Here is a 27,007-nt window from a genome sequence, read left to right on the forward strand (position 1 = left end):
GACCCTCATCTTTCTGTTTACTGGCATGTTGTTGTCATTAACCCTTCTTTCCCTGACGTGCTGAGGTGTGGTGAAGAGTTGTACAGTTGTTCTATCTTTATGTCTGCATGCTGTTAAATTCACAGGAAGTTGTTGGAAATCTGACGTTGGTGGTCAAACAAATCCTCCACCTCTGCACTGTAAGCATCACCTGATGAAAACAGACAAAAAACAAGACATGTTGAATACACGGCAGCTCAGATGGGAAGGTATGTGTTGAAGATGAGAAGGTTCGTCTGCTCACACTACCTGCATGACATCCGGACATGTAAACCCGTGCACCATCATACTTGCACCGGCAACGCATCACGTTGTTCTGGAAATCAGACTCAGCCATGTCTAAAGATGGGTTGACCTCCACCTGTAAAAGGAAAGAGATTTGAGATGAGATGCTACCAGGTTTAGATTCATTCGTGGGGAGATCATTCATTTCATTGGGTAAAGAAACTTTTTGAACCAGTCGGGCTACATATACATCATAAATATGAGACTTAAAGGGATACGGCAATATTTTTTTTTTTTTACGTGTCTTGCCTCACTCCCGAGTCCATGACAAGCAGATAGACACCATCCTTTCGACTGTGCGTGCAGTAACAAGGGAGAGCCCGTATCGCCCGCTAATTAGCTTAGCTCAAACACTGGAATTGCATAGTGTTAGCCTGCCTCCACCTAAAGTCATCAGAGAAACTCTTCAGCAACTCTAAACGGAAACCGGTGGGCCGATCTTCGTCTCAGAGCTGACAAAACTCTCCGGTAAGGCATCTTGAGCGGTCAAATGCCGGTAACGGGACCAGATCGGTCAAAATGGAGGGTTCAAGCAAAGACGGTTTATTTTGGTTCAAGCTAGCTACATGGAGGGTAGGTTAGCTTCCTATTTCAAAGTAAAAGCACAAATTCTATCGTCATGGTTTTCTGCATGTAAAGGGCAACGGGTGTTTTATTTTGTGAAAGTAACCAGAAGTGCGTTGGTCACAACAGCTAGCTTGAGTAGCGCCGAATTCGTCCGAACAAAATTGTAAACAGCTGGTATTTAGACAAATTAACGACACACTGCTGATCTAAACGGCTACTTTCTCACCTAAACATGTTTGAAATGTCGATAAAGTGATTTATTTACGTACAGAGTTTAGAGCTAAAATGAAATCAGCTTCTGACTGCTGATTTCGGCTCAGGTAGGAGGCAGCTAATTACGGGGCAATACTGGCTCTATCTCCCTTGTTACTGCACGCACAGTGGAAAGGACGGTGTCTATCTGCTGGTCATGGACTCGGGAGTGAGGCAAGACATGAAAAAAAACCTGTCCTTTTTGTAGATGCAGGAAAAAAGCGTTTGATAGATTGTTAATTGTAATTCCAATCACTTGGCTTACTACAAAAGAGTTCAGATTTAGAGAATATTGTATTTGCTAAAACACCTTACACATCAAGTCCTGGTGACAAGTACCATACTGTCTATTTCCATTTCAGTTTTGGTACTTATAAGGCTATCTGCCTTACAGCTCTGACTGAACCACTGACACCAACAGTTAGAGCAGTCCAGGTTATCTCTGCTATGGTAACAGACAGGCACTGTATTTATCTGTATGTGGACGATATGCAGTTATATTTGTCAAAGGTATGAGTCTCCTCAAAGCTTTCACTCAGGGGCATCGTGTGGCGCAGTGAGTAGAGCAGGCGCCCTATATGCAGAGGCTACAGTCCTCGCTGCAGTCGGCCCCGGTTTGAATCCCGCATCGGACGGCCCTTTACTGCATGTCGTTCCCCCTCTCTCTGCCTTCCCGTTTCCCGTCTCTCTCAACTATACTGTCAATACTTTCATTCAACCTTTTTTCAAAGACCTTTTCAGATATTAAAGTAGTCACAGGTCAATTATTCGTTTACGTATCTGGGAATAAAGATTTAACCAATAATAGTGAAAACCTTTTGACAATTTGGAAAATAGTCTCTCCAATATCAAATGCAGTATGGAAAATGGAGTATGGAGGATTGGATACAGGAATTGTTGCAGAAAATAGTCCAGTCAAACCTAAACATTACATTAAAGAGTGTATCTCATCAGTTTATTATAAACTAAATGGCGGATCTACTTTACGTCATGCAAATGCTATAAAATCGATTATGGAGAATACCTTTATTTCATCCTTTATTTCCTGCCTGTATTTTAAATATGAAGCTAGCCAAGCAAGTGTTAGCTTAGCATCGAGATTGAAAATAGCTAACCTGACTTTCAGCATACATGTCTAAAAACGCACTTGTTGACAAGCTATATATTTTCTTATGTTAAAATGACCGCTGTTGTTTGACAGTGGTTATGGGTGGGCACATTTCTGAGTGTAGAGCATTGACTTCTTGTCCTTTCTGTCTAAGTCTGGAGCGGCTTTTCTTAAAGTGAAGGAATAAGTGATAAAATAACATGTTAGTTCAGACAGTTAGGGAACAACTGGTTTTCCACCGGGCCCACTGAGGAGTCAGAGGATTGTTCTCCACTTTTCTATATGGCTCATGATATAAATTGGGGGTTGGAGCGATGCATGACATCACTTTCCACTGTTATCTCCCTGCAGGAAAAAAAAGGCGCAGAGATGCAGATGACAGTTTTGGGTTTGGATTTAAGTTGCAGCCTATCATTAGGCTGTAGCCATGGTTGGTTGCCATGGTTTGTTGTTTTCCACCCTGTCTGTCTGCCTGCCATATATAGGAAAAGCACACAAATGAATTTTCCTGATGCACACATCAAACAGATAACCTGACCACATATTCAATAAAGCAACCCAGTTTCATTTTTTTTTACATACAGTATAAATTTTGCGGTTTCAATTAGCTTTATTTACAGAGAAAGATTTAAGATGTTATAATGATTCTTTTTTCATTACATTCACCCATACAGTACATTACTTTCAGCCATATTTGGTGAGCCGAACGTCACATATTTTCTAAATATTGCACGTTGAGAACAGCTAATGATTTCAGCACATACTTTATTGTCCCGGTGTAAAACACCATATTAAGTCGGTGGCAGTTGATGCTCTTTTTAAAGCTCTTGTAATAATGTGACACAAAAGGCCCGCAGCCTGTTTTACAGAACAATGAAAGGTTGTCACTGTCATGTAAAAGACCATGAGGTTGTGCAGCTGATTTTTAAATGACGGCGCAATCAGGAGCAATCAAGCTGAGGTGGACGTGACTCATCAGTTTAAATGTATGGTCCTAAAAACGGTTGCCGGGTAAACACCCAGCTGCGTGACAGACGGGCGAACGTTCGCGCCCTCCCTCAATCTCTCACATCTAACGCAAATTTATGAGCAGCTCGACTACTGTTCAACCGCAGTAACTCCTGCAAAGTGCTGCTAGGTCATGCTGCCATGGCAACGACGGATGCCTATTTTATAGTATACAGTATATGTGGTTTTATCTCTCGAGACGCGGCTCATCAGATGTGCGCTACTCATGCAGCACGGGCGGACCGCTCCTGTAGCGTAACTACAGTCCACGCACGCAAGTCCAACTTAAACATCTTGATTTGAAGTAAACCGTCAGAAAATAATGACAAACTGTAAACATCATCACTTCGCTGTCAGGAAAAAATAGAACAAATGACAGAGAAGGAGGACAGATGAGTAGCTCACGAGAGCAGATTGAATGTCTAGAAACGGACCAGACGCGAACAGGCTCCGATTTTTAAACACAGAAACGTGCTGTGTGCAAATGTGAAGTGCTGACGGAGCTTTTCCACCGCCAATAGGCCCGAGCTCCCTGAGAGGGTGAACTAATAGTAGGTCTACTTTCTATATAAAACCAGACTAAATTCACTTTCCTTAAATACGCACACACCCTTAAAACTACATACATGCTGTACACCTGAATGGCTGGAAGCAAAGCCAAGAGTCATTTAGCTGAAATTACAGTCTTTTATCACAGCTTTTATCTCATGTGCGCCTTCAAATGTTGAAACACCAACCCTGGTGTTTTCCCTGTTTTTTTCTCTCTGTTTTTTGCCCACTTTCCTGATCTTAGACGTTGTGTAAGCTTAGTTCTGCTCTTTCACCGTGAAGAATGAGGTGTGGATGACTTTTTTCTTCTCTTCATTATTAGGGCCGAACATACTGTATAAAAGAATCTGGGTAACCAAGCCTCCTCACCTGGAAGATGTATTCACCGGGTCGTACGTCTGTGATGTCGACCCACTGACAGTCGATGTCATGGCGGTAGGTGTCCCAGCAGCCCACTGAAATTCCCTGCTGTCCCATGTTATAGCAGGCATACCGCTTATGGATACCTGGCGCAAGAAAAACACATACAAGGAGGAGAAAAGGGAATGACTATGATGTGTAAATTGTCACGATTTTTGAAATTTCTATCACAAAGCTGTAATTATAAGAAAAAGATTTAAGAGCCTGAGCTTTTTTGGAGACTTCATAATGAATAGAAAGGAGCTGTACAAAGCGCATAGGGCTTTGTGAAGCCAAGATCCATTTAGGCTTGGCCTCTGATCTTACAGCTGACTTTGAATACTCATTATGGGATTTAAGCTTTGCACTTTTTGGTGCACTTGATCCTCTTGTCTGTCACAGTTCTGTTCTTGTTTACAGATTCCCCAGAAAAAAAGACATTTGTCTCACCCTCGGGGCAGTAGGTGTCCTCCAGACAGAAGCTGGCTTTGTGGCCCTCAGCAATCTTGGTCCCGTTGAGGGTGAGCAGGTCGTAGTGGGTGAACACCTCAATGCTGTGGTAATGCCTGAAAATGAGATGGACACAAAGAGAAGTCATGAAAAACAGTCATATTGTAGAAAAATCTGATTCTACTGTTGTTTTTGTTGTGTCACCTTCATCATCCTGTGAAAAACAAAACAAAACACACACAAGAGATGACGTGTGTTCGAAATATAGCAGCCATAAATCCTGTTGTGTTGTCACAAAGACGTCAAAAAGACACAAGCAACAATTGTAAAAGCACAAATTGGCAGATATCAGTTTAGTGTTGCCCTTTCTCTCATTATAGGGCCATTCCCAGAACACACTCCACCAAGGCTGAAAGTCAAACCATGTGTTTGCTGGTTGGGGAGGTAGTGATTGGGTTGTGGCTCGAAGGACACAACGAGCTCTGCCTCTCTCGCTCTGGGACACAGAACCACAACCACTGAGATAAGAAGCCAGGCTGCTCTGAGTGCAGTCATGGCTCCGACTGTAACAACTGGGTGACCAGTGAGGAGGATGTTTATTGTAAACATCATTTTGCAGGATAAAAGATTGTGTTTATTGCATGAAATAACAGACTTTTTAACCCTAACCCTTGTTATATGAGTTATTTATAGCCCAAGATCTCCAAAATATCACTGCACTGTGCTGCAACCAGTGATGCATTTCACTTACTGTACCAAATCCTCATTCATCTGCTGCTGCAGGCATTTATTTATTTATTTATTTTTACCCCTGGTAGCAGCTGTTTTCTTTTCTTTTTTTTTTTTTTTGTAAAATGACTCTATTTCTCGTGTCACCCCATAATGATACCCATTCCTGTGCCATGGTGGAGGTTAGGCAGGTTTTCTTTTCCGACCAAACCCTGCAGGAGCTGAAATCACCACGTATTTAATCCCTGAGTTGAAGGCGTAAAATGAGATGCTGCAAAAAAAAAAAAAAAAAAAAAACCTCCTCTAGGTGACAGAGCAGTTTGGGAGAGAAAAAAAATGAAACTGTAAACGTCCGAGCCCGGTTAGAAAATCCTCTTTCTAATCTTTACCTGTGGCACTGACATCAGACAGTTTTCTACATGCAGTTCTAGTAATGTTATATACCTCATTTCATGTCCCTGTGGACTTCAATATGTAGGTAAAACAACGAGACAAATAAGAACAAGGATTATTGAACACAAAAGTGCAATTAGGAGGATAGATGAGAAATCCCCTATTGCTCGTCACTTCAGAGATGCTAACCATCCTATCTCCTCTCTCACCTTCTGTGTTATCCAGCAGATTAAAACACCACGCAGGGGGGGTGTCATGGAATGTCTTTTGTTACAGGCAGAGTGTAAATGGATATTTAATCTCCAAATTCTGCATCCAAAAGGTCTAAATGAAGAAATTATACTTGACTGCTTCATCTAGAGCCCCTGGGCGTGTGTATGTGGCCTGCCATGACCAGGGATGTGAAAAGTGTCTTGATATGTCTGTAAATGTTTCTCTGTATGCTCCTATATGTTTTCTCTTGTGTATTTCTTGTACTTGATCTTGAATATTTTGCATATCTAGTCGCTAAAAGTAACTAAATCAGGGTGTACCAGGTTTTATCATACTTTAATTGTTTCAATAGTCTCAGGTTTCACCCTGTGGTACAACATGTGGCCCTGGAACATGTATGGATCCACCCACTGTTTGACCATTAAATGTTTTCCTGCATCCGTCAATCTCTCTGGTGGACATTCCCATTTTTGATCAGTGTGCGAGCTTTTTCCTCCTGTTGCTCTTAAATGTTTGTTGGCCTGGAAAGAGAGTTTTTTTGGACAGTGAGCAAGAGCACAAACACCTTTTTCTGCCTTTTTACCTGTGGCACTGGTGCCATGTCCAGCTCTCTCTGCCGGCCCGGGGGCGGAAGTCGGCGCGACCCATGTTCATGATGCGAGAGGAGAAGCGCAGCAGGCGGCGGTGTCCGTAGGGCCAGTTCATCCGGGCGGCGGAGGACGACAGGCAGTTCTCCTCGTTGGCGCAGGTGAGCAGGTGGAGGGGGCGGTCCTCCAGGTAGGCCGTCTCCTGGACCAGCTGAGCGTCCAGGACCAGGTCAGGAGCAGCTGCAGGAGGAGGAGGAGGTCAAGACGCAGAGTTTACTTCAATGTAGGGCTGGGCGATATGGCCTAAAATCAATATAACAATAAATGGACGATAACTAGCCTACAACCCCCCCCCACACTTTAAAACTATATATATAAGCTTTATTTCAGACACAGGTCCATATCACAAGTCAAACAATATAAATAGTACAAAAATACAAGAGGAGTGTGCATTTCATAAAATATACAGGCTATTGCACCAATGCCACCTTAGCCTAGAAGTGAATCGGTAGCAGCTTTTCAATGGGCTGACTAGAGCCTCAGTTATGTGATTCTCTGATTTGTCGAGGCGACACATAAAACTAAACATCAACTGTCTTCAAAGTGCCTCACAGGTTGGCACACTATTAGACACAAACTAATGACTGGCACTATGCCACCGAGGGACACACAGCAGTAACCTCATTGCATCATTGTATGCTACCTGGAGCCTCTGCAGCTCTTCTGCTTATAATTGGACCACAGTTGGGAGGTGTAAAGAGGTGTTATGTAAGTTCTGAACAGAGAACACTTCACAGAGTCAGAACACATAGAAAACTTCCTACTAAGCATGTTAGCTTGAGAGTAGATTTTACATCGCTGTCGATAAAGGTCTTTGTCATCCGACCAGTCATTAGATATGACGTGACCTAGATATTTAATTTCCTCACACACAACAAGGGGACTGTCTGCCAAGGAAAAGGTAGGAAAAGTTGATTTCCTGTCCCCAGCACTTCTAACTATCATTATGTGGCTCTTCTTAGCATTGTACTTTATGTCATGATCAAGGCCATACTGGGAGCACACCTTCAACATCTGCTGCAGTCCTATACACTGTCTGAAAATATGTTAAGAAAATACAAATAAAGTACTTTTAGTTGTTAAGACTTATTGAACAACTGATAATCACACATTATTACAGCACATTAGGCCCCAGAATTTCTTTTTGGAACAAGCTGCTCTTCCTCCTCAACCAGATGACTACCTCAGCAGCCGCAGCCGCTTCAACTTTTCAACGTTTTCGCTACATTTAGTTGTGGCTGCCGCTTCTTTTTAATTATCGCCGCCAATATTTCATAATGGGGTCGGAGCAGATGCACAGTAATAATCTACCGTCACTTTGTAAACTCCTTCAAGTGCCTCGACCCGCTGGACGGCGCTCTGTTTATCTGTTTATCAATAAAGAACGTCAACTATAGTTATTTCAGCCCATACATTTAACGCCGTCATGTCCGTTTCTGTCTATAATCTCTTTGTCACTCCCTTCACGCTGGTCTGTTGACAAAATCACGTGACGGTGGCGACCGACGCCGCACGTTTGTAATCATTTCAGCGAGGTGTTTTCTCATTGCTCTGGTGTGTGTGTGTGTCATTAACTCAGGTGAAAACATAACAGTCTCAGTGCAGATGAGCGCGCTGCCAGTGTGTCACGGTGTCACCGGCTCTGTCCCTTCCTGTTACAGACTGGATGGGGTGGAGTCACGTGACTACACATGCTGAACACGTAGTACGGCTCTTAAAGGGACATGAACATAGCCAACCAACACACACAGCCAAAATAGACAAAAACGACTTTTATTTTGTTTCTTTTTTTAAAACCGAATATGCGCAAAATGACGTCGGTTATCGTTGTAAATTTCGGTATCGGTACATTTTCGGTTTTATCGCCCAGCCCTACTTCAATGGTCACTTGCAACAGAAATGTAAACATGTGTTTTGCTGGTTTTGGCCTCACTCTCGACACATGTGACTCCTGCAGCCCGGCCGTCTCCTCCTCTGGGACAGTAGACGTTTGTGTTTCTGCGACACTGCTGGATGGACATCTCGGTGCCGATGCAGTGGCTCCCGCTCAGCACCACCGCCCCAGCATCTGCAGAGCCAGGCCAGTACCAGGTTTCCTGCAACAGGCGCACGAGAGGAGAACAAATTCACACGCAAAATCATTACAGCTCATTTGTGCGGTTGACTTAAACACTTCTGGAATAATGTCAAGAAGACGTAAAAATAGAAGAAAAAAAAAATGGGCCAGCAAATAGCAACCTCTACTATAAACAATGAAACTATTTATAGGGACTATCAGAACACATTATCACATTTTCCACTCTTTTTCACAATTTTAAAAGTGCCTGTTAAATGTTCCCAGCAGCCCCCCTCAAAACACACTCACACTGCCCTTTCCATACACACTTCTATTTTAAGTTTGTTTGCTCTGTGAATTTTTCCCGATCTCTCTTCGCCTCACTTTCCCTCTTTTATTTTCGGTGTGCTGGAAGTGGACGTTTGAGAAGCCTGTAATTACCTCAGGCCTCTGTAATAACACAGCACAGACACAAAAACAGCAGGACAGACGGAGAGAGAGAAAGAGAGAGAGGAAATATAGGAGCTTAGAAAACGAGAGCATGGAGCAGGAAAAAATCAGCTGCAGAAGAAATAAAAAACATCAGCATGTTCACCTGATGAGCTCTTGAAGCGAAGCCTAGGCCGAGCTGTCGACACACCACCATGGCCTCATTGATGCCCCAGTTTTCACTGCAGACGGATCCCCAACGCTTCACTCCTCCGGCCTCCATCAGCACCTCCACGCGGCCTTCTCCTGGCTCCCTGCCTCCTGCCAGACGCACCTGATGGGAGAGGAGGAAAAAGTGTTTTCCCTTGAGTGATGCTGCTTTGTTCCTGCCTGTGGATATATATATATATATATATATATATATATAGCTCTGGAAAAAATTAAGAGACCACTCCAAAATGTTCTTAATAAATCAGCTTCTCTACATGTATGGCAGCCATCAATTCCAGTGTCTATTGAACTGCAACACAAGCACCTCACTCTACTTAGCTGATCACCTGAACCAAATCAGATTTAATGATGAGGAAGATTATAAATAAATAAAAAAAAACACTGCTGCGATTAAAAATTGGGATTATTCCACCAATGTTGATTTCTAAACTCTTCCTATGTTTAAAAAGTAGTGTTGTGTTGTTTTAAAAATGAATATGAACTTGTTTTCTTCATTATTTCTTCATTATACAAGGTCTGAAAACACCTGATTTTTTTTGGTTATTTTGACCTGTTGCCATTTTCTGCAAATAAATGCTCTAAATGACAATATTTTCATTTCCAATTTGGGAGATATTTTGCCAGTAGGTTATAGAATGAAACAAAAGTGTTCATTTTACTCAAACACATAGCTATGAATAGTAAAACCAGAGGAACTGATCATTTTGAAGTGGTCTCTTATTTTTTTCCAGAGCTATATATAGTGTATGTTCATATATAAGCATGTCTTCATGTGTGCGCTCCTCACCGTGGCCTGCAAGCCAGTGTTGGGCACATTGCAGCGGATGGCTACGTCCTGGTTGTGTTTGCAGCTGTAAAGTGGCACCACTCTGAAGGAACACTCTGTAATTGACCGCTCTCTGCCTGTGCACTGGACGCTGTTCATGTGGATGGGACCGGTACCTACAGAAGAAGAGGACACAGCTGATTGATTCACATGTGTCTCACTAACCATTGGCCACATGGAAAGACGCTCACACACACACACACATGCACACACACCCATACACAGTACATTAAAGTTTCTAAAACCTGATGGCTGCAGCCACAAATGTCCACAGAGAAGGATTAAAAGCCCAGACGTGATCGGGACCTCTGATGTGGCTCTGAAACTGAACTTCGCCAGAGGGCTCTCCGTCTAAATTACTGTAGTCTGTGCTGCACGAACCAAAATAGATACCAAAATGGCAAAATGGAGGAAAACCTTTGAACACATCTATGTTTGCGTAGGTGTGCGAGGCCTAGGCTAATGCCCTTGAAAGCCTATAATTTCGCTTTGAATAGCTGATGATGTCACCGAGTCCAGCTTTAGATTCTCTGACTGTGTTAACCATGAGCCCCCACATGCCTCCTGCAATGCACACTCATCTCTTTTAATGCTACACAGTGTATTTGCACAACTTTGGTGAACAGGCCGGAGGCATAAAAAGCCACAACTCCCCTCTCTGACATTTAACCATGTTCATTATTGAGTGAGTGGCACCATAGCACCTAGTTTAATAGAGCTCTAAAAGTAACACTCAAATGGTTTCCATCACTACTTCATTAAGTAAAGTAGAGAGAGAGAAAGGCACCCGCCATTCTAGGACATGCTATGTGTTCATTTGGGCTGAGGGATAATGGGGGGGGAAATGAACGGGATTAGAGAGTCACTGCAGAGGTGCAAGGAGAAAAAAAAGAACAATAATTGAGTGTGAGAAAGTGGCATCTTTGATGTTTCCTCAGTAAATGTTTCAGTCTCTCATTGCTACACAGGTTCGTGACTATATTTTCATACCCACAACAAAAGCAGGGCCAAAAATAATCACATCTTTTCTGAATGTTTGGTCATGCTCAGCGCTGATTGCCTGACATCCTGGCTTTTCAAAGCTGAAGCCAACTGTTCACATACAACAGGTTTATTTTGACAACAACACATGGTCGCTGGAACCTCCTAGCATAGTTTACACTCGTATAATTGGTCATGGGTACAGTTCTTCAACAATCAGCATATCCGATAGAAGTAGAAGTGGGGCTGTAAACATTTCCCCTGGGTTTATTTGTCTGCTGTGGCCCATGGTTCTTGGAGTGTTGCGTTTAGCGACAGACATTTAAACTGAGAAGTGTTTAGTCTGAATGAATCACTGAGCTCAACTGATCGTACTCAGGGTGCATGTAGGACTCAGGCACTGATTCAAAGTTGTTGCTATTTAACACATGGCTGATTATCACATCAGTAGCCACTATTAATAAATATTCCGAATAATGAAATCTAATAATTTAGGGAGACAAATAAGACTGTTGCAGATTTGTTGAAACATAGGCTACTGTACATGTTAAAGGGATAGTTCAACATTTTGGCAAATTGGCCAATTGCCATAATCCCTACAGTCATAGCAGAGCCGCGAGCTGCTCAAAACTACGCTACGGAGGCTAATGGGATGTCTTGGTTTCCCTCATCAAACTCATCAAATACACAATCCAACAACTCCACAACGCTCTGGTGGACAAGTTGTGACCTGCACATTCACCACGCTATGAGATAATAACACAACGTTACCAGACAGAGTTGTTGGGAGAGCGTTTTGGAGTTGTTGGATTGTGTATTTGATGAGTTTGATGAAGGAAATCAAGAAATCCCATTAGCCTAGCCTAGCTTAGCCCATTAGCCTAGCGTAGCTCTGAGCTACTCGCGGTTCTAAAAATAGCTTGCACCGACAATTAAAGGTAACAAAACTAATCCTAAAACTACAGGGATTATGGCAATGGGCCAATTTGCCAAAATGTTGGACTTTGAAGATGTGTTTAGCTCAACATTCGTAGTTAAAGTATCCTTTAAAGGATACTTTAACTACGAATGTTGAGCTAAACACATCTTCAAAGTTGGGTTTCACTTCAAGTACACTGTGTTATTTGTGGCGATGGATGTGTCCTATCCTACCCTGTCCCAGTTGAGCCTTAGTGAGGGCTTCTTTAGCTGTCCCGAAGCCCAGCTCCCTACAGACCACGCTGGCTGCAGGCATGTCCCACAGGTGGTCACACACAGTGCCCCACTTGCCCTCTCGCAGCACCTCCACACGACCCTCGCCAAGACGGGGCCCTGCCTTCAGCCGCACGACAGGCTGGAGGGAAAAAAGGAAAAGCTATGGTGAGAAACTAATCCAGAAACCATATTGTTCTGAAGCAGATCCAACAACATATAAGGTGTTCATTATAAAACACACGTTTTTTAAGCATTGGACTATATCAAGTATAATTTATAATTTACTAGCTAGCATTTTAATTTGAACACTTTAGTTAGTTAGTTTTAGTTAGTTTAGTTTTTAGTTTATTTCGGATATGTTAAAAGAAATAAAACATAATACAGAAATGGGCAGACATAACAAATAAAAACTTTGCAAAGACAACATATGAACAAAAAATAAATAAATAAATAAAATAATTGAAAATAAAGATGATTTGATTTTTTTGTTTGTTTGTTTTTTCATATCCGAAAAGGAGTGGGAAGAAGTAAAACTTATTTACTCCCACCCCTTATTCATAAATTATCTATCAAGTTATCTAGTCATCATAGTCTATACAATAAATTAATTTATGAGTTATTTAACTGGATTCATTCAGATATTATTATATTTATATACATATAGATTTATTCTAACATATGATTACTAATCTTTATCTCTATAGTCATATACATATAAAATGTCATTCACAATATGTTTTTTTCGTCTGTCTTTCACACTGACCGCGACAGCAGGTGGTGCAGGTACTCTTCCAAAGCGTGTAAACTGGGATCCAGGGACGCAGCGGACGACAGCATGCATGCCCCCCTTGCATGGGACATCACTCCTGGGGAGGGACAGCTGGGTCTGGCACTGCGACAGAGAGGTCTCCGTACCCTGGCACTGCACCTTCTCAACCCAGTAGCCCTTTTTACTGATCTGTGTCCTCAGTCTGGGTGGGACGGAAGAGATATGTTTATGATTCGTCACATTAAAGGGATAGTAGCATTTTTTTTAAAGTGGGGTTGTATGATCTACAAATAGCCCCTAAGTACTTTAATAGCAGTAGAAGACTCTCTGCACTCCTCCCGTTAGCAACGCCAGCCCATAGCCCTGCCCAGAGATTTACAACATACAGTGTTGTGAACAGACCCAAAGAAACGGCCTATTTTCACGGCCTAAAAGAGGTTTTACCTGCTAATACACAGTTCCATTGTTCGCTATAATATAATTTTTTCCAGCCCTTCAAAGTGCAGGAAAAATGCAGTTTTTATTTGGACCTAACCAACTCACGTATCCCTCCACCCAGGGTTAGCGCCTGCCGATCAGCAGTTGGGTAGGTCCAAATAAAAACTGTGTTTTTCCTGCACTTTGAAGGGCTGGAAAAAATTATATTATAGTGAACAATGGAACTGTGTATTATTTTTTCAGGTAAAACCTCTTTTAGGCCACGAAAATAGGCCGTTTCTTTGGGTCTGTTCACAAAACTGTATGTTGTAAATCTCTGGGCAGGGCTATGGGCTGGCGTTGCTAACGGGAGGAGTGCAGAGAGTCTTCTACTGCAATTAAAGTACTTAGGGGCTATTTGTAGATCATACAACCCCACTTAAAAAATGCTACTATCCCTTTAATATCCACACATGAGTACAGAAACTACTCCAAGTATCAATTATTTTCCTTCAAAGCAAGCAGATAGTTTTTTACCTGGAGGATGGATCAGCCAACTTGGAGTCCCACTGTTTCCTGGAAGACAGACAACATGACACTCTGGATTAAAGGGGTTCAGAGTTTACAGCAGTAGCCTACATCTTTATGTCCAGTAGACTAAACAACCACCCGTCCTATACAGTACACTCCCACGGTCTGCTCCTGTGCCCCTCCCTCCCGCCCCGTCTCCTCTTTCCCTTCTCAGTCATCCTTCTTTCTTCTCCACAACATTCCTATTCCTCTATTCTGTCAATCAAACCCTCAATAAACAAACTGGGGAGACACAACATGCTGGAAGAGGGCGTGTGTTTTTCTGAATAAACATATCCGTCATGTACGAGACAAAGGAGTGAGAAAACAACAGGGGTATTCACAATAACATATCATATAACCCCACATTTCCTTCTTTCTTCCCTCTCAAACCACCACTTTCTTGTCATCACTCTTTTTTTTTTTTTTAGATCTTCCATGGATATTTTTTGCCGCGGTGTTTGTCTATATGTCTACAGTGGACGTCTGGTTCTGGGCACGCTTGTGGAAAGAATAACTAAAAACATGAATAAACCACTATACATTAATCCCTGCAAGAAGCCTTATTGAGGTCTGCCAACTTCAACAGGGTTTGCAAAACTGTGTCTAGTTTCATGGGTATTAGCTTAACCTAGAATCCTAAAGGGAATCATTCTGTACACACACAAAATGAGCCCCCACACATGCACGTGCACACATACGCACAAGAAAAATGATTCACAAACCAGGCAGAGTCTGGGAAGTGTCCATCTGTAACACACACACACACACACACAAACACATATATCAGAGCTGACCACTTGCATCAGCCAGTGTGACCACAGACAGGTGCAGCATGACTGACGCCCTTCATGAATGTGCCTAAATTAAATGAGTCACAACACCAAGTTTAGACAGGAGGAGTTTACTCTACCACCAGATTCATGATGCAATTAAATATTTAAAATAGGAGATGTTTCCTCTACAGGAGAACCCACACAGCCTGCTATTCCACAGGTTATCAGTCCACCATCCAAACATCAGATGAAATGTGTTGGGGCCTATAGGGAAAGCCCACAGTAGGAATCATAAGCCAGCAATGCTTCTACATGGAACATTATTTATAATCCAACAACAGACCAGACAGCGAAGGTCAAACTTGTATGTACGATTCTTTTTCAAACTACTTTTCCACCCTCATTTAAGTTTACACAGTTACATATTATTATCTTGTGACGGCAATCATGAACTGTAATTTGGTCAACCAGTCTGGTCCAGACAGCTAGCTTCTTCCGGTGGAGAGAGAAGTGCTCAGCTCGCTCTTCCACAATGTGCTGACTCAAAGTCTCTAAAGAAATGAGTTGTGCTGCAAATATCTTAAACTGACAAAGAAGTATCTTTTTTTGGCCACAGAAGGACAGTGGAAATAAGTTGTGAACACACCACTGACATGTTATGACCATATTCACATCTCTTTAAGCTCTGGTTTTGGTCTCTACCAAATTATCTGTCTCTTTAACTAGCTAAATGCTGCCAAATCAGCTGCTACGGTAAACCCTAACTTCATACGTCTGCTGAGCAGGTTGTGCAGAAGTATCTTTTCACTGTAATTAGCCGTCTCTGAAAACTGGGCTGGCAGGAGCACGAAGAAGCATCTATTCTTGCCGTATCTCTTTTCCTATTTACCTTTCTTCTCATCTTCTTTTCTTTTGATTCATACCAGTTTCTTTTCCACTAATTCTGTTTTCATTTTTTTTTGTTCCAACTTTTCCTCTTTGCGCTTGTCCTTTCTTTCCTTCCCTCTTTTCTTGGTTACTTTTCCTGCTCTGCTTCTACCTCTTCATGGGAATAGGACACATTTAACAGCAAAGTGATCAACAAAATGGACCTAGAGAAACACAACAGTACAGAGCCTATAGCCTGTGAGAGTGTATGCACCGTAGAAATTGTTTCGTAAGTTGGATGTAAATCAAATTGAGAGCGACAGACTGGTGGGGGGGGGGTGTTAGCTTGTGGTTTGTAAGTGGGGCAGGAGGCGGGGTGTGGGGGGGTTGCTACCCATATAATTGCCTGCTCTGCTTTGCGGTCGCGCAGTAGCATGTTGGTTCACACACTCCAGACATGCAAATATGCACGTACATATCAACTTTCCCTCAGTAAAAACAAAGCTCTTTAAAAACCGTTGTTACCCAACACTGTGACTGCATGCTGGGAAACACAGAGCGAGTGATGTAAGACTGAAGTTGGGATACTTTTATGAGCTCCGACTAACTTCACAGGAAAGGGGAAAGCATGTTCCTTTGATTTTAAGACACATTTCAGCCGTCTGTGAAATGTGTGATGCTCCTCATCCACTCCCCATCGAAGCAGAGTTAACGCTCTCTCAGTCTCATAAGGAGATTTAAAGGAGGGGAGGGGAAGCACAGCATAAAGCCTCAACACAACAAACAGGCTGTGACCGCAGTACTACTGCTGAATCCTTTTAACCTAATGAAGACTTTCTTACTTCTCGGGATCTTCAGCTCGATGCCAGGTTCTTTTTTATGCAGCTCTGACCACACAATGCCACAGCCACACTGGAGAGAGGGGGCTGGCTGCCAGGGAAGCAGAGATAACCTGTTATTAAGATGCATGAATGCAAAGCTGTCTGACAGGAACAATCTGCTCACTCAGGAGACAGCAGGGTGCCACACTGGGTTCACAGACTCCAGTCCTCCATCAACCCCCATGGAACAAATATCAAAGTGGTCATAATGATCTTTCCATGAAATGTGGGTTTTAGCATAAAAGGTTTTTTTTAGCCGTAAAAAAAAAATGCTGTAACTGAGGACGGGCGAAACAAGGAGCAGGGGGTGAAAATAAATGTGAAGAAGTGGATATGTTAGTGTGAGCCTCAAAGAGAGTGTGGATCTGATGAGACAAGGGAGCTGGAAAATGGCTTTAGCGCTCGCCTTTTGTGAGCATGGCAAAGTGGAGGGAGTATTTAAACATCTGTAAAAATTGCACTGAGCAACTTAACAGGCAGAGACAAAGGCAGTTACACCAAAAAAACAACCATGGCCGTAGTGGGAAATGCTGACACAGCACAGGCGGGTGCAGCAGGTTCAGTCGAGAGAAGATTCTAGATTAGAGGATCTCTCAAACCATAATTACAGCTGTTCCTAAGTGGACAAAAAATCCCAAAGAAGAGCAGGCATGGACCACTGCCAGCAGCACAATGAGTGGCACCAGGAGGATGTGATGTCACTGTTGTCGTAAAGATCGAATGAAAATGATTGCGAAACGGTCATTTTAGTTATTGCCATGCATAAGATACTGTATGTCACAATTTGAACCTCAGTAACAATTTAGAAGAACAGTCAGCCTGCCATGAATGTGATCTTTGCATCTGTATTCAAACAAGTGACTAGGGCAACAAATGTCTGTGGCCATACCAATGGCACTTTTAGGGTGACCAGATGTCCCTTTTCCTGGGGACAGTCCTGTGTTCTGGTGCTTGGTGGCTTGTCCCCAGCTGGAACAGTCCCTGCAAACATGCCTGCTTTTAATTAAAAGCTAACAGAGGGGGTTAGCTGCCAGCTATTGTAGCTTCAGAAGCAGAGCTATGACCATCAAACTAGAGTCATCTAATCCAAGAATTTGTTGTCTCTAGACAGAGAAAAGGTCAGTTAGGTCAATCATCGGTCAGATGTTGACAACTGGGAAGTAAACTGACCAAAAGCAAAACATGCCCAAAGCCCGCAGCTGGAAGAAGTGAAGTCACCAACAGTCTGTAACGGATTTCACATTACAATAGCCTATTCAAAACATTTTATGAAATATATTTTTGATTCTTTTGATGTGAGGATCCTTACATAGACTACTAAAAGAATATAAACAATGAATCATACATAATACACATAAAGGGATAGATGATAGGAGATCATGACTGCATCCAGGTAGTTTTATCAGCTAGCCTTCAAAAAAGTTATTAGTTACCACGACCAAACTGGAAGTGAAACTCTCCCACTTGTTATTTCATAGGTAAAAACAATGGCTGTTCTAATATTGACTACTGAAGTGGAAAATTAATTGCTAACATGAGTATGCTAACATGTTTATAATGACAATGCTAACCTGCTCACAGTATTAAAATGCCCATGTTAGGGATCGATGTTTACGCTCTTAACTGTCTATTAATTGTAAGCATACTACTGTGTTAATGTTTGGTAATTAGCACTTAACACAAAGTGGTTTACAAGTAATTACACAGAAACCAATGACAAACAGAACATTTCACCTGATGCTTAATTAAGCTGGGGGGCAACCGCCATTGACATCCCACCAGTCCGTCATAGGCCTCTAATTGTCTAAATGGCAATACTTAATTTCCTCAAATGTGCCATCATTCCGACAATTCTTTCCTCCTATGGTCGGAATGACAGCATTTAATTTTTTTTTTTTTAAACATCCTGCCTTTCCGACAATTCCTTTAATAGCTTATTTTTTCCCCAAAAGATTTTGCACTGGTTGGGCTTAGGCAATGAAGAAAGGAGTTGGCTAAGTTTAGTAGAAAGACCAGGTAGAGGCTAGACAGGCCAGATAGATAGATAGAGTCCAGATAAGTAGGAGGGAGTCACCTGTTGAGTAACGCACATTTCCTAAAAGCCATGTCGGAATGGTGGGACGATGTCGGAATGACAGCATGTAACCGATTAAGTTTCTAAGAAGCAGTTATAATTCATGTTGATGGGAACATGAATATCTGAGCGTGACAAAGGTGTCAGCATCAAACTTGTTAACTGACGAGACACCATGGATTTCTGTGCTAAAAAACTCACGGGAATCCAAAAGTTATGAGACATTTCACTGAAAAGTAACCCCCCCCCCACCCCCCTAAAGTTTGTATTGTCAGAAAGTCACACAATGGAGAACGACTTGCACAAACCTTCGTGGCAATTTCACAGTCGTTGAGGTATTTCTCAGCTTAATGTGGGTTAGCTCTGTTACAGTTTCAAAGGGAAACATTTCCAAAAATCATAACCAGAATAAACATCTGACTCAGAAAACTTGAATGCAGATGCCAACGATCCGCCTCCCGCTGCTTGTTCTTCTCTGCTAAATAACCATCCCTACCCTCCTCAGCTGTTTACTGTTGTACTAAAATGACTGCTTCATTCATCTCCCACGTAGCTGGGTGGAGGTTGACAAAAAAACAAACAACATTCTCTGGCATCGTTCGGTTTTTATGCAAGCTGCTGGTTGAGGTCTTGGTACAGATAAACGCCGTACCTCGTCGGCTCCTCTGAGGTGGTTTCTGTGTCTAGCCTAATTAGATTTAGAGAGTTAGCAGGTTGTGTAATCAGACTCTTGACATCTTTGCTCCTTCTCTGATGTGTAGGATATCATGGCTTCATTGAAAAAGGATCCGTTTAAGTGAAGACAAAGTGGGTAAAAGTTTTGCGTGAAGAGATAAGAGAGTTCTTCATTTGGAGGCTATAGGTGTGATGGTGAGCAGGGCAGCTAAGGAGAAGCGGCTCGTATCCAGCTGCCAAGCAGAGCAGAGCAGGACACAAGGGGTAATTATTGGCAATATGGAGAGACAGATGGTGCAGGGCAGGCCAGTGGTCAGTGCAGCCGTCCTGTTAGCCAAGCCATAAAAAGACCTCTGTGGGCAGACAGACGGACACACAGAGGGTTGTGTTTGTGTGTGCACAAGCATGTGTGAGTGTATTTGTGTGTTTATTTGTGTGTGCGCATGGATCTTGGATCCTGTGTGATGAGGGTGGAGGGAGGGATGTATTAGCATGTGTGTGTGTGTTTAAGTAAGGTATTGAGGTTTGGACGGTATGTGTGCAGGAGCTTTGAAGGTTTGTGTAGGTGCTGCAGTGGGTATTTATGGCTAAAGTTAGACAGATGAGTAGGATTTATGGGGATAAAATCAACACAACAGTCTGACATTATTAGCATAGCGAATGATTTGTGTTTGAAGGACAATGAAAGACTTATGAAAACATGAACAAACAGAAAGTTGAAGTCCTGCCTCGTCTCCTCACAAGCCTCATTTTTTACAGTCTGTCGGAAAAGCTTAAACATGCTAGACTAAATGAATAGCTGCCTATGGACTGGTGTTGAAAATTAGCACGTGTGCACTGCTAACACACCCAGGCAAAGCATCTGGTCTGTCCACTGGAACAGTCTCAATGTATTTATGAAGTCAATGTCAAATTATAAAATGAATGTGTATTTATGACCGAATAACTATTGTGCCTGTTCATGCAAACATGCAATTTTTTTGACTGATAAAACCATTTACAGCTACAGCTCCATTTTATAGACCAATATATCCAGTTACATTAAAGGGATACGCCAACATTTTGTTTTCGTGTCTTGCCTCACTCCCGAGTCCATGACCAGCAGATAGGCCTGGGACGATAATACATTTTGCTGGACGATATATTGTCCCACAAATTATTGACGATAAACGATATTATTGACACATTTTTTTGAGAACAAATTAACCACTAATATAATAATAATATTTCATAATAATGCAAGTAGACCCTTTTAAATGCGATAAACTTTTATTTCTCATGAGTATTTTTTTTTAAACCATTGTAATTGGAATGACAAGAACTTATATAGCTACTATCCTAAATAAATAAAATAAACAAAAAATAATAAACAGTGCAGTGCAGCTCTTCTGTCCAATAACGTTATACACCTGAAGCTCCACTTTTCATTCAAACAAACTAATATGACTTCCACGGATGTAAGATTTCATCAATGAGACTAGCATTTATCTCCTATAAAGTATTAAACCAGCCGGCGGTAAACCTCTAAAAACCTGCTGATAAGTTTTCTTAGTCGTTTTCTCCCCCAATGACGGAGGTTGACTGGCCCGTGAGCTGCTGCAGACAGACGGCTGCAGACTGGGGAAGCCCCGCTCCTCCTGCTCGCTGCTACCACATTAGCTCCAAAAACGTCGGAGGAAACAGGCGATATGTGGATAAACTGACCACAGACTGGGATCTAAACTGTGACTTTCTCGCATGAAAAAATATTAAAACTTTAAAAAGTGACGTGTTGACAGTGCTGCAGCGAGAATTACAGTAAAATAGCTTCTAGCTGCTTAGCTTTACAGCTAGCGCTGCCGGTTGCTGCCAAATGCATTCTGGGAAACAAAGATCCTGGATGACTGAAAAGAGGGTTCACTCCGTTCATTCTGCAAAACAAACGGCCCAGGTGCTGAGACCGATGCACAGAGTGAAGCCTATTGACCCCTTGCACGTGACGTCACGTTCCACTCGCGGTAGCTCCGGACGCCATGATGGACGGCAAAAGAACAGTGAACGTCAATGTAATTGAATGGGCGCGTTATAGTTTTGTGACATACCGGGGTTGTAGGGTTTCCCCTCCTTTTCCACTGAGCTGGTTCCACTGCTGGTTCGGAGCCAGAGCCTGACTAGCACCGGGTCTTTGCTTTTCCACCGCTTAAGAACCGGTTATTGGTCCTTAAAACTGGTCTGAAGCACCAACTCCTTGCTGGGCTAGAGCTAAGAACCGGGGGCTGGCCACTGGAAGCGGGGTTACATGAACAACAGGACCAGTGCGAAGATATACAGACACGTTATCGATGCCATTATAAGTTAGTTTATCTACAGTGTGTAGTCGATGTAAACACAGTTGAAGCTAACTAGCTGAGCTACATGCTGTGGCTAACAACAGCTAACGCTCGTAGTAAACATAGCACCCTCACAACGTAGTTGCCGCCGCCCGCCGGCGGATCGCGGCGATTACAACGAAGACGGCTTCCTGTTTTCTTTTATTTTTCAGCCGGCTTTAATCAGAGAATGATCACTAATTATACAGACGTCGGGTCAGGTCTTCAACACCCACAGGTCGGACCAGGTTTTAATTTCCAGGTCTGTTAACTGTAGTTAGCAGCAGCAAAGACAGCAGTAGCTGCTGTATGGGGAGTGTGGCACTGACTGACGTTAGCTCCTTAGCAGTGGAAAAAGCACAGAAAACTGAGATATTTTACGGCGAATAACAAAAAAACAAACAGATTATTGCAACGGATGAGTAGATATTCTATTTAAAATAAGTGATAATGCTGTAAGGTTGTAGTGTGAAGTGATCGAGCCACATTGTTGGACGGCACCCATACACAGTACATTATCACTGAGCACTTTCTGCCGTCCGTCATGGTGTCGCCTCTCGCGAACGTTCTAATTGTGACGTAGCTGCAAGGGGTCAATTGTTATCCAGTCTGGTTGGAGGCAAGAGACCAGGAAAACAAATACGTGCGCACATGGCGATTTATCGAGGCCGGAAAAACTATCGAGTTCATTTTCATTTATCGTGCGATTAATTGATTTATTGATTATCGTCCCAGGCCTACCAGCAGATAAGACACCATCCTTTCCACTGTGCGTGCAGTAACAAGGGAGATACGGGCAGAGCTGGCGCACCGCTATAATTAGCTTAGCTCAAACGCTGGAAGTGTATAGGTAGTGATAGCCTGCCTCCTACCCGAGCTGAAATCAGCAGTCAGAAGCTGATTTCATTTTAGCTCTAAACTCTGTAAATATATCACTTTATCTACATTTCAAACATGTTTAGGTGAGAAAGTAGCCGTTTAGATCAGCAGTGTCGTTAATTTGTCTAAATACCAGCTGTTTACAATTTTGTTCGGACGAATTCGGTGCTACTCAAGCTAGCCGCTGTGACCAACGCACTTCCGGTTACTTTCACAAAATAAAACACCCGTTGCCCTTTACATACAGAAAACCATGACGATAGAATTTGTGCTTTTACTTTGAAATAGGAAGCTAACCTACCCTCGATGTAGCTAGCTTGAACCAAAATAAACCGTCTTTGCTTGAACCCTCCGTTTTGACCGATCTCGTCCCGTTACCGGCATTTGACCGCTCAAGATGCCTTACCGGAGAGTTTTGTCAGCTCTGAGACGAAGATCGGCCCGTCAGTTTCCATTTAGAGTTGCTGAAGAGTAGCTAACACTAGCTATGCACTTCCAGCGTTTGAGCTAAGCTAATTAGCGGTGCGCCAGCTCTGCCCGTATCTCCCTTGTTACTGCACGCACAGTCGAAAGGATGGTGTCTATCTGCTGGTCATGGACTCGGGAGTGAGGCAAGACACGAAAAAAAATGTTGGTGCATCCCTTTAAGTTATGTTTTGGACACCTCTGGGAGATAAAAACAACATGTGGAAATATCCCCTTTTAAATTGTAAATGAAGTTGATTCAAAGGAACTTGAGCATTTATTTGCAGTTGTCTCTTTACCTCATACACATAAATCCAATATTCACATAGATCTAGTTTGGTTCCTGTCAGCTCCTCAGGGTAATAGCTCTCTCCTCTCCTCTCTTCTCCTCAGTATATTTTTGAACTGTCATTTTCTGTTGTACTTTGTAGTTTGGCCTTGGTGTCTCTCACTCTCTCTGTGTTTCCGCAGATCCACCAAAGCTCCATCTCTCTGCACCAGCCGCCGCCTGCATCGCCCCCCTCCCACCCCTTCCCCTGCTGTTAGACCGGCCTCCCCTCCCTTCCCATGGACCAGTCTACCACCCAGTCCTCCCATCGAGCTGGCCAGCTCCCCCCCCCCCCCCCCCCCCTCACCAGAGGCTGCCTTCATCAACTCCTGCTAACATTTCCATATTGCGCACATTCTGTGACAAACTGTAAACTGTTTCTTGTCTGTAACAACATCTATTGCACGTCTGTCCGTCCTGGGTGAGGGATCCCTCCTCTGTTGCTCACCCTGAGGTTTCTCCGATTTGTCCCTGTTAAAAGGGTTTTCTATTGAGTTTTTCCTCAGTCGATGTGAGGGTCTAAGGACAGAGGATGTTGCTACGATGCCATGTAAAGCCCTTTGAGACAAACTGTTTGTAAAAACGGGCTATACAAATAAAATTGCCTTGCCTTGCTTTGCCTAAATGCTCTGGTATGTTCACCAGCTAGTCGCTACCCTTATTTTATATTTCATTTGATTATTCTGCCAAAGTATTATTGAGTGATGATTAAGACGGAGCCACACAGTGACATAGTTTAAGGTCACTGTGTGGCTCCGTCTTAATCATCCACTCTCCAGCAGAAAGTGCTGGTGTACACAGTTCTCACTGGGAGTTTCTTAATTATATGAGATTAGAAACCATGTATGGGAGGATTCATGTAAAGACACACACCATGATGATGATGATGATAATGTTGTAGTCTGGATCTGACATTAATAACACACTTTCTTGAACTATTTTAGAGGCCTGGTTTAAGGTCCTCTCGGCCAATGTGGCCGGCTGGCCTGGCGGACAGCCGAGCTCGGCTAATGCCACAGTGGACGCTCTGTGCCAAGTGTGGTCGTACTAATGACAGCAGTTGTGGTTAACCTCTACTACAGGGGGGATGGAACAGCGATCTAGGCCTGGGGCCGTCTTATCCATGAAGGGATGTGTAGTTCACCACACTTTTCCATCCCTTTCATAACCACACACACACACACACACACACACACACACACACACACACACACACACACACACACACACACACACACACACACACACACACACACACACACACACACAAAGGAACACACATCCATTTGTCCACATACCCCTCTCCTCTGACACTCTCACATATTTCACCTGTAGCTGTTTTGGTCGAATGCCTCTGCAGAAGGGAATCCTAACATGCCACAGACGACACGGCTGCTGCTCAGGTCCCATCCTTGGCTGCACACATGACGCCACCTCCCAGCATGCTTCACTTCCAGCACTCCCTCTGTCACCATACCGCCTTGGTTGCCGGACAGCACGGGTCGGAGGCGGGCCTCCTCTAAGGGAACCCTCTCAGATGTCTGTCAGTGAGAAAAAGATCATTCAAGAAAGGGGCGTTGCTTTATCTGATCTAAACCTTTGTGCAGGCTCAACACACTTTCATTGAGCTTTGTATTGCACTCCACAACAAAACTGAGTTCATACGCATGACTTCATGACAATCCATTGTGTTGACTAAATATCTGCAGACACCACACAATCGAGAGAATGATAACACAAGATGACGACACTGCTATGTCTCTAATCATCACACTCTCTAATCATCTGCATTACATTCTGTAGGCAGCAGGAAGGAAACCAACAGAAAACAAGAGTTGGTGAAGGTTTACGTGCCATGGTGATTACAAAATGCTAAGGAAAGTGTAAACTCTGCAAGTTGAAAAGAAAGAAAGCCAAACACAAGTGATAAATGTCTTGCAATTTCCTCTGGTATGTAGTTCTTGCACATTTGAAGAGCTGGAGCTGCGGGTGGTTAAACTAAACTTCAGGGCCTGCTGTTGCCTATGAACTGGATTTGTAGAAGGTTTGGTTTTAGGTTTGTCTCTAATTATATGTTCCCACAAATTACATTTCTTTAAAAGAGTCTTAATATGGCAAGATTTGGGTTCTTCTTTGGTGTGTGCTTAGGATTGTGTGTGTGTGTGCATGTGTGTGTGTTTATACCTGTGTGTAATGCATGTCTGGATAAACTGGGTCTGGTTCGACATGGTTCCCACTGAGCTGCTGATTTCTGTCGTTCCTCCGCTCAGAGTGAGGCTGAGACTGCCTGTTCACCTGTCCCTCCGCCTGTCGTCTCACAGCTTGTGGACCGGCCCTCGTCGTGTCCTGTCTCTGCCTGTAGGCCGCGCCGTTTGCCAGACGCGAAAGCAGCTCGTGCCCTTGCGGCACGGGCGGGTTCGCCTGCTGGTTTGCTCTGGAACCGCCACGGTTCCTTCGCAAGATCTGGATCTCGTGACCGTTCTCCTGTGGGGAGATGCCGCGGCGGGGAGAGGCCTGGCCGCGATGGAGGGCGATCTCATGACCGGAGAGGGATGCAGGTGGACCTGGAGGAGACACAGACTGTGGGGGTGGTGGTGGGTTTCTTTGTCTTCCTTGGCTTGGCTGCTGCCTGGAGGAGGACGCCCCCCCCTCCAAGGAGACAGGGGGGAAGCCCGCTCTCCTTTCTGGGCTGCAAATGACCCCAAGGTCCTCAGCGTGGGTGCAGTCATTGATTCCCCACCCATTGGAGCGACATTCTGTAATAGAAAGCTCTGTGCCCTTGCAACGCACATTGTCCAACCAGATCAAACCTAAAAACAAGAAAGGCTGGTAAGTCACTGAGTCAAGGGGAATAAAAACTTAATTAAAGGAGAATTCCGGTCATTTTTGACCCCTAAATCGTTGTCCTGATGGTCACCCAGTGTTGGGGGGAGCAAAAAAAGCGACTAAAATTGATGCAGGCAAACCGGAGTTACACCATGGCTAGATGGCGCTAGGGATAGCCACAATGCTAACCTATGGGGGCAATTCTTTCAACCACAACAAACACTCAAAAAACAATGAAATATCTATGGTACATGACTGGAATCCTTATGACAGACCACTGAACTCATATAGTGTACAGTATAAACAGTATAAACTTTGTGTTTTTGCATGTAATCACTCACCTCAGATAGCCGAACTCTGAAACATGCATTCATTTTAGTCGCGTTTACTGCTCCCCCCAACTCTGGGTGACCATCAGGACAACGATTTAGGGGTCAAAAATGACCGGAATTCTCCTTTAATGTGCAGACAGAAGTGTACAAAAGTAAATACTCCTCGCTGGACATACCTTGTCCCTCACCAAACTTGGCACTGTGTGCCCAGGTGAAGCTACGCTGAAAGCCTAACTGTCGGCACACCACATTGGCCAGGTTAAGATCGACCTCGTCGTCACATACGGTGCCCCACGCTCCGTTATAGAACACCTCCACACGTCCCTCGTTTGCATTGCGCCGGCCTACGCCTGCAAGACGTACAAGCACCTCCTGGGCTGACAGAAGAGGAGGGTGGAGGAGAAGCAGGAGGAGGAGTGTGGACAGGGAGCTGAGGCACAGCAT

At 43.5% G+C, this 27,007-nt stretch overlaps 1 protein-coding gene across 1 annotated transcript; it reads right to left on the reverse strand.

Annotated features, from left to right (window-relative positions):
* Window positions 1–27,007, reverse strand: LOC310992352 (lysyl oxidase homolog 4-like; the record flags this gene model as incomplete). The annotated part of the gene is made up of 14 exons (XM_083980372.1): window positions 1–190; window positions 289–400; window positions 4,178–4,314; window positions 4,658–4,773; window positions 6,576–6,819; window positions 8,573–8,735; window positions 9,291–9,458; window positions 10,143–10,297; window positions 12,315–12,495; window positions 13,120–13,327; window positions 14,080–14,118; window positions 24,735–24,946; window positions 25,590–26,215; window positions 26,740–27,007. 14 exons carry the CDS (start codon window positions 27,005–27,007, stop codon window positions 120–122), a joined length of 2,700 nt encoding a protein of 899 aa, XP_083836498.1. The 3' UTR covers window positions 1–119.

The sequence above is a fragment of the Trachurus trachurus genome (assembly GCF_905171665.1).
Source record: "Trachurus trachurus genome assembly, chromosome: 1".
Lineage (NCBI taxonomy): Eukaryota > Metazoa > Chordata > Actinopteri > Carangiformes > Carangidae > Trachurus > Trachurus trachurus.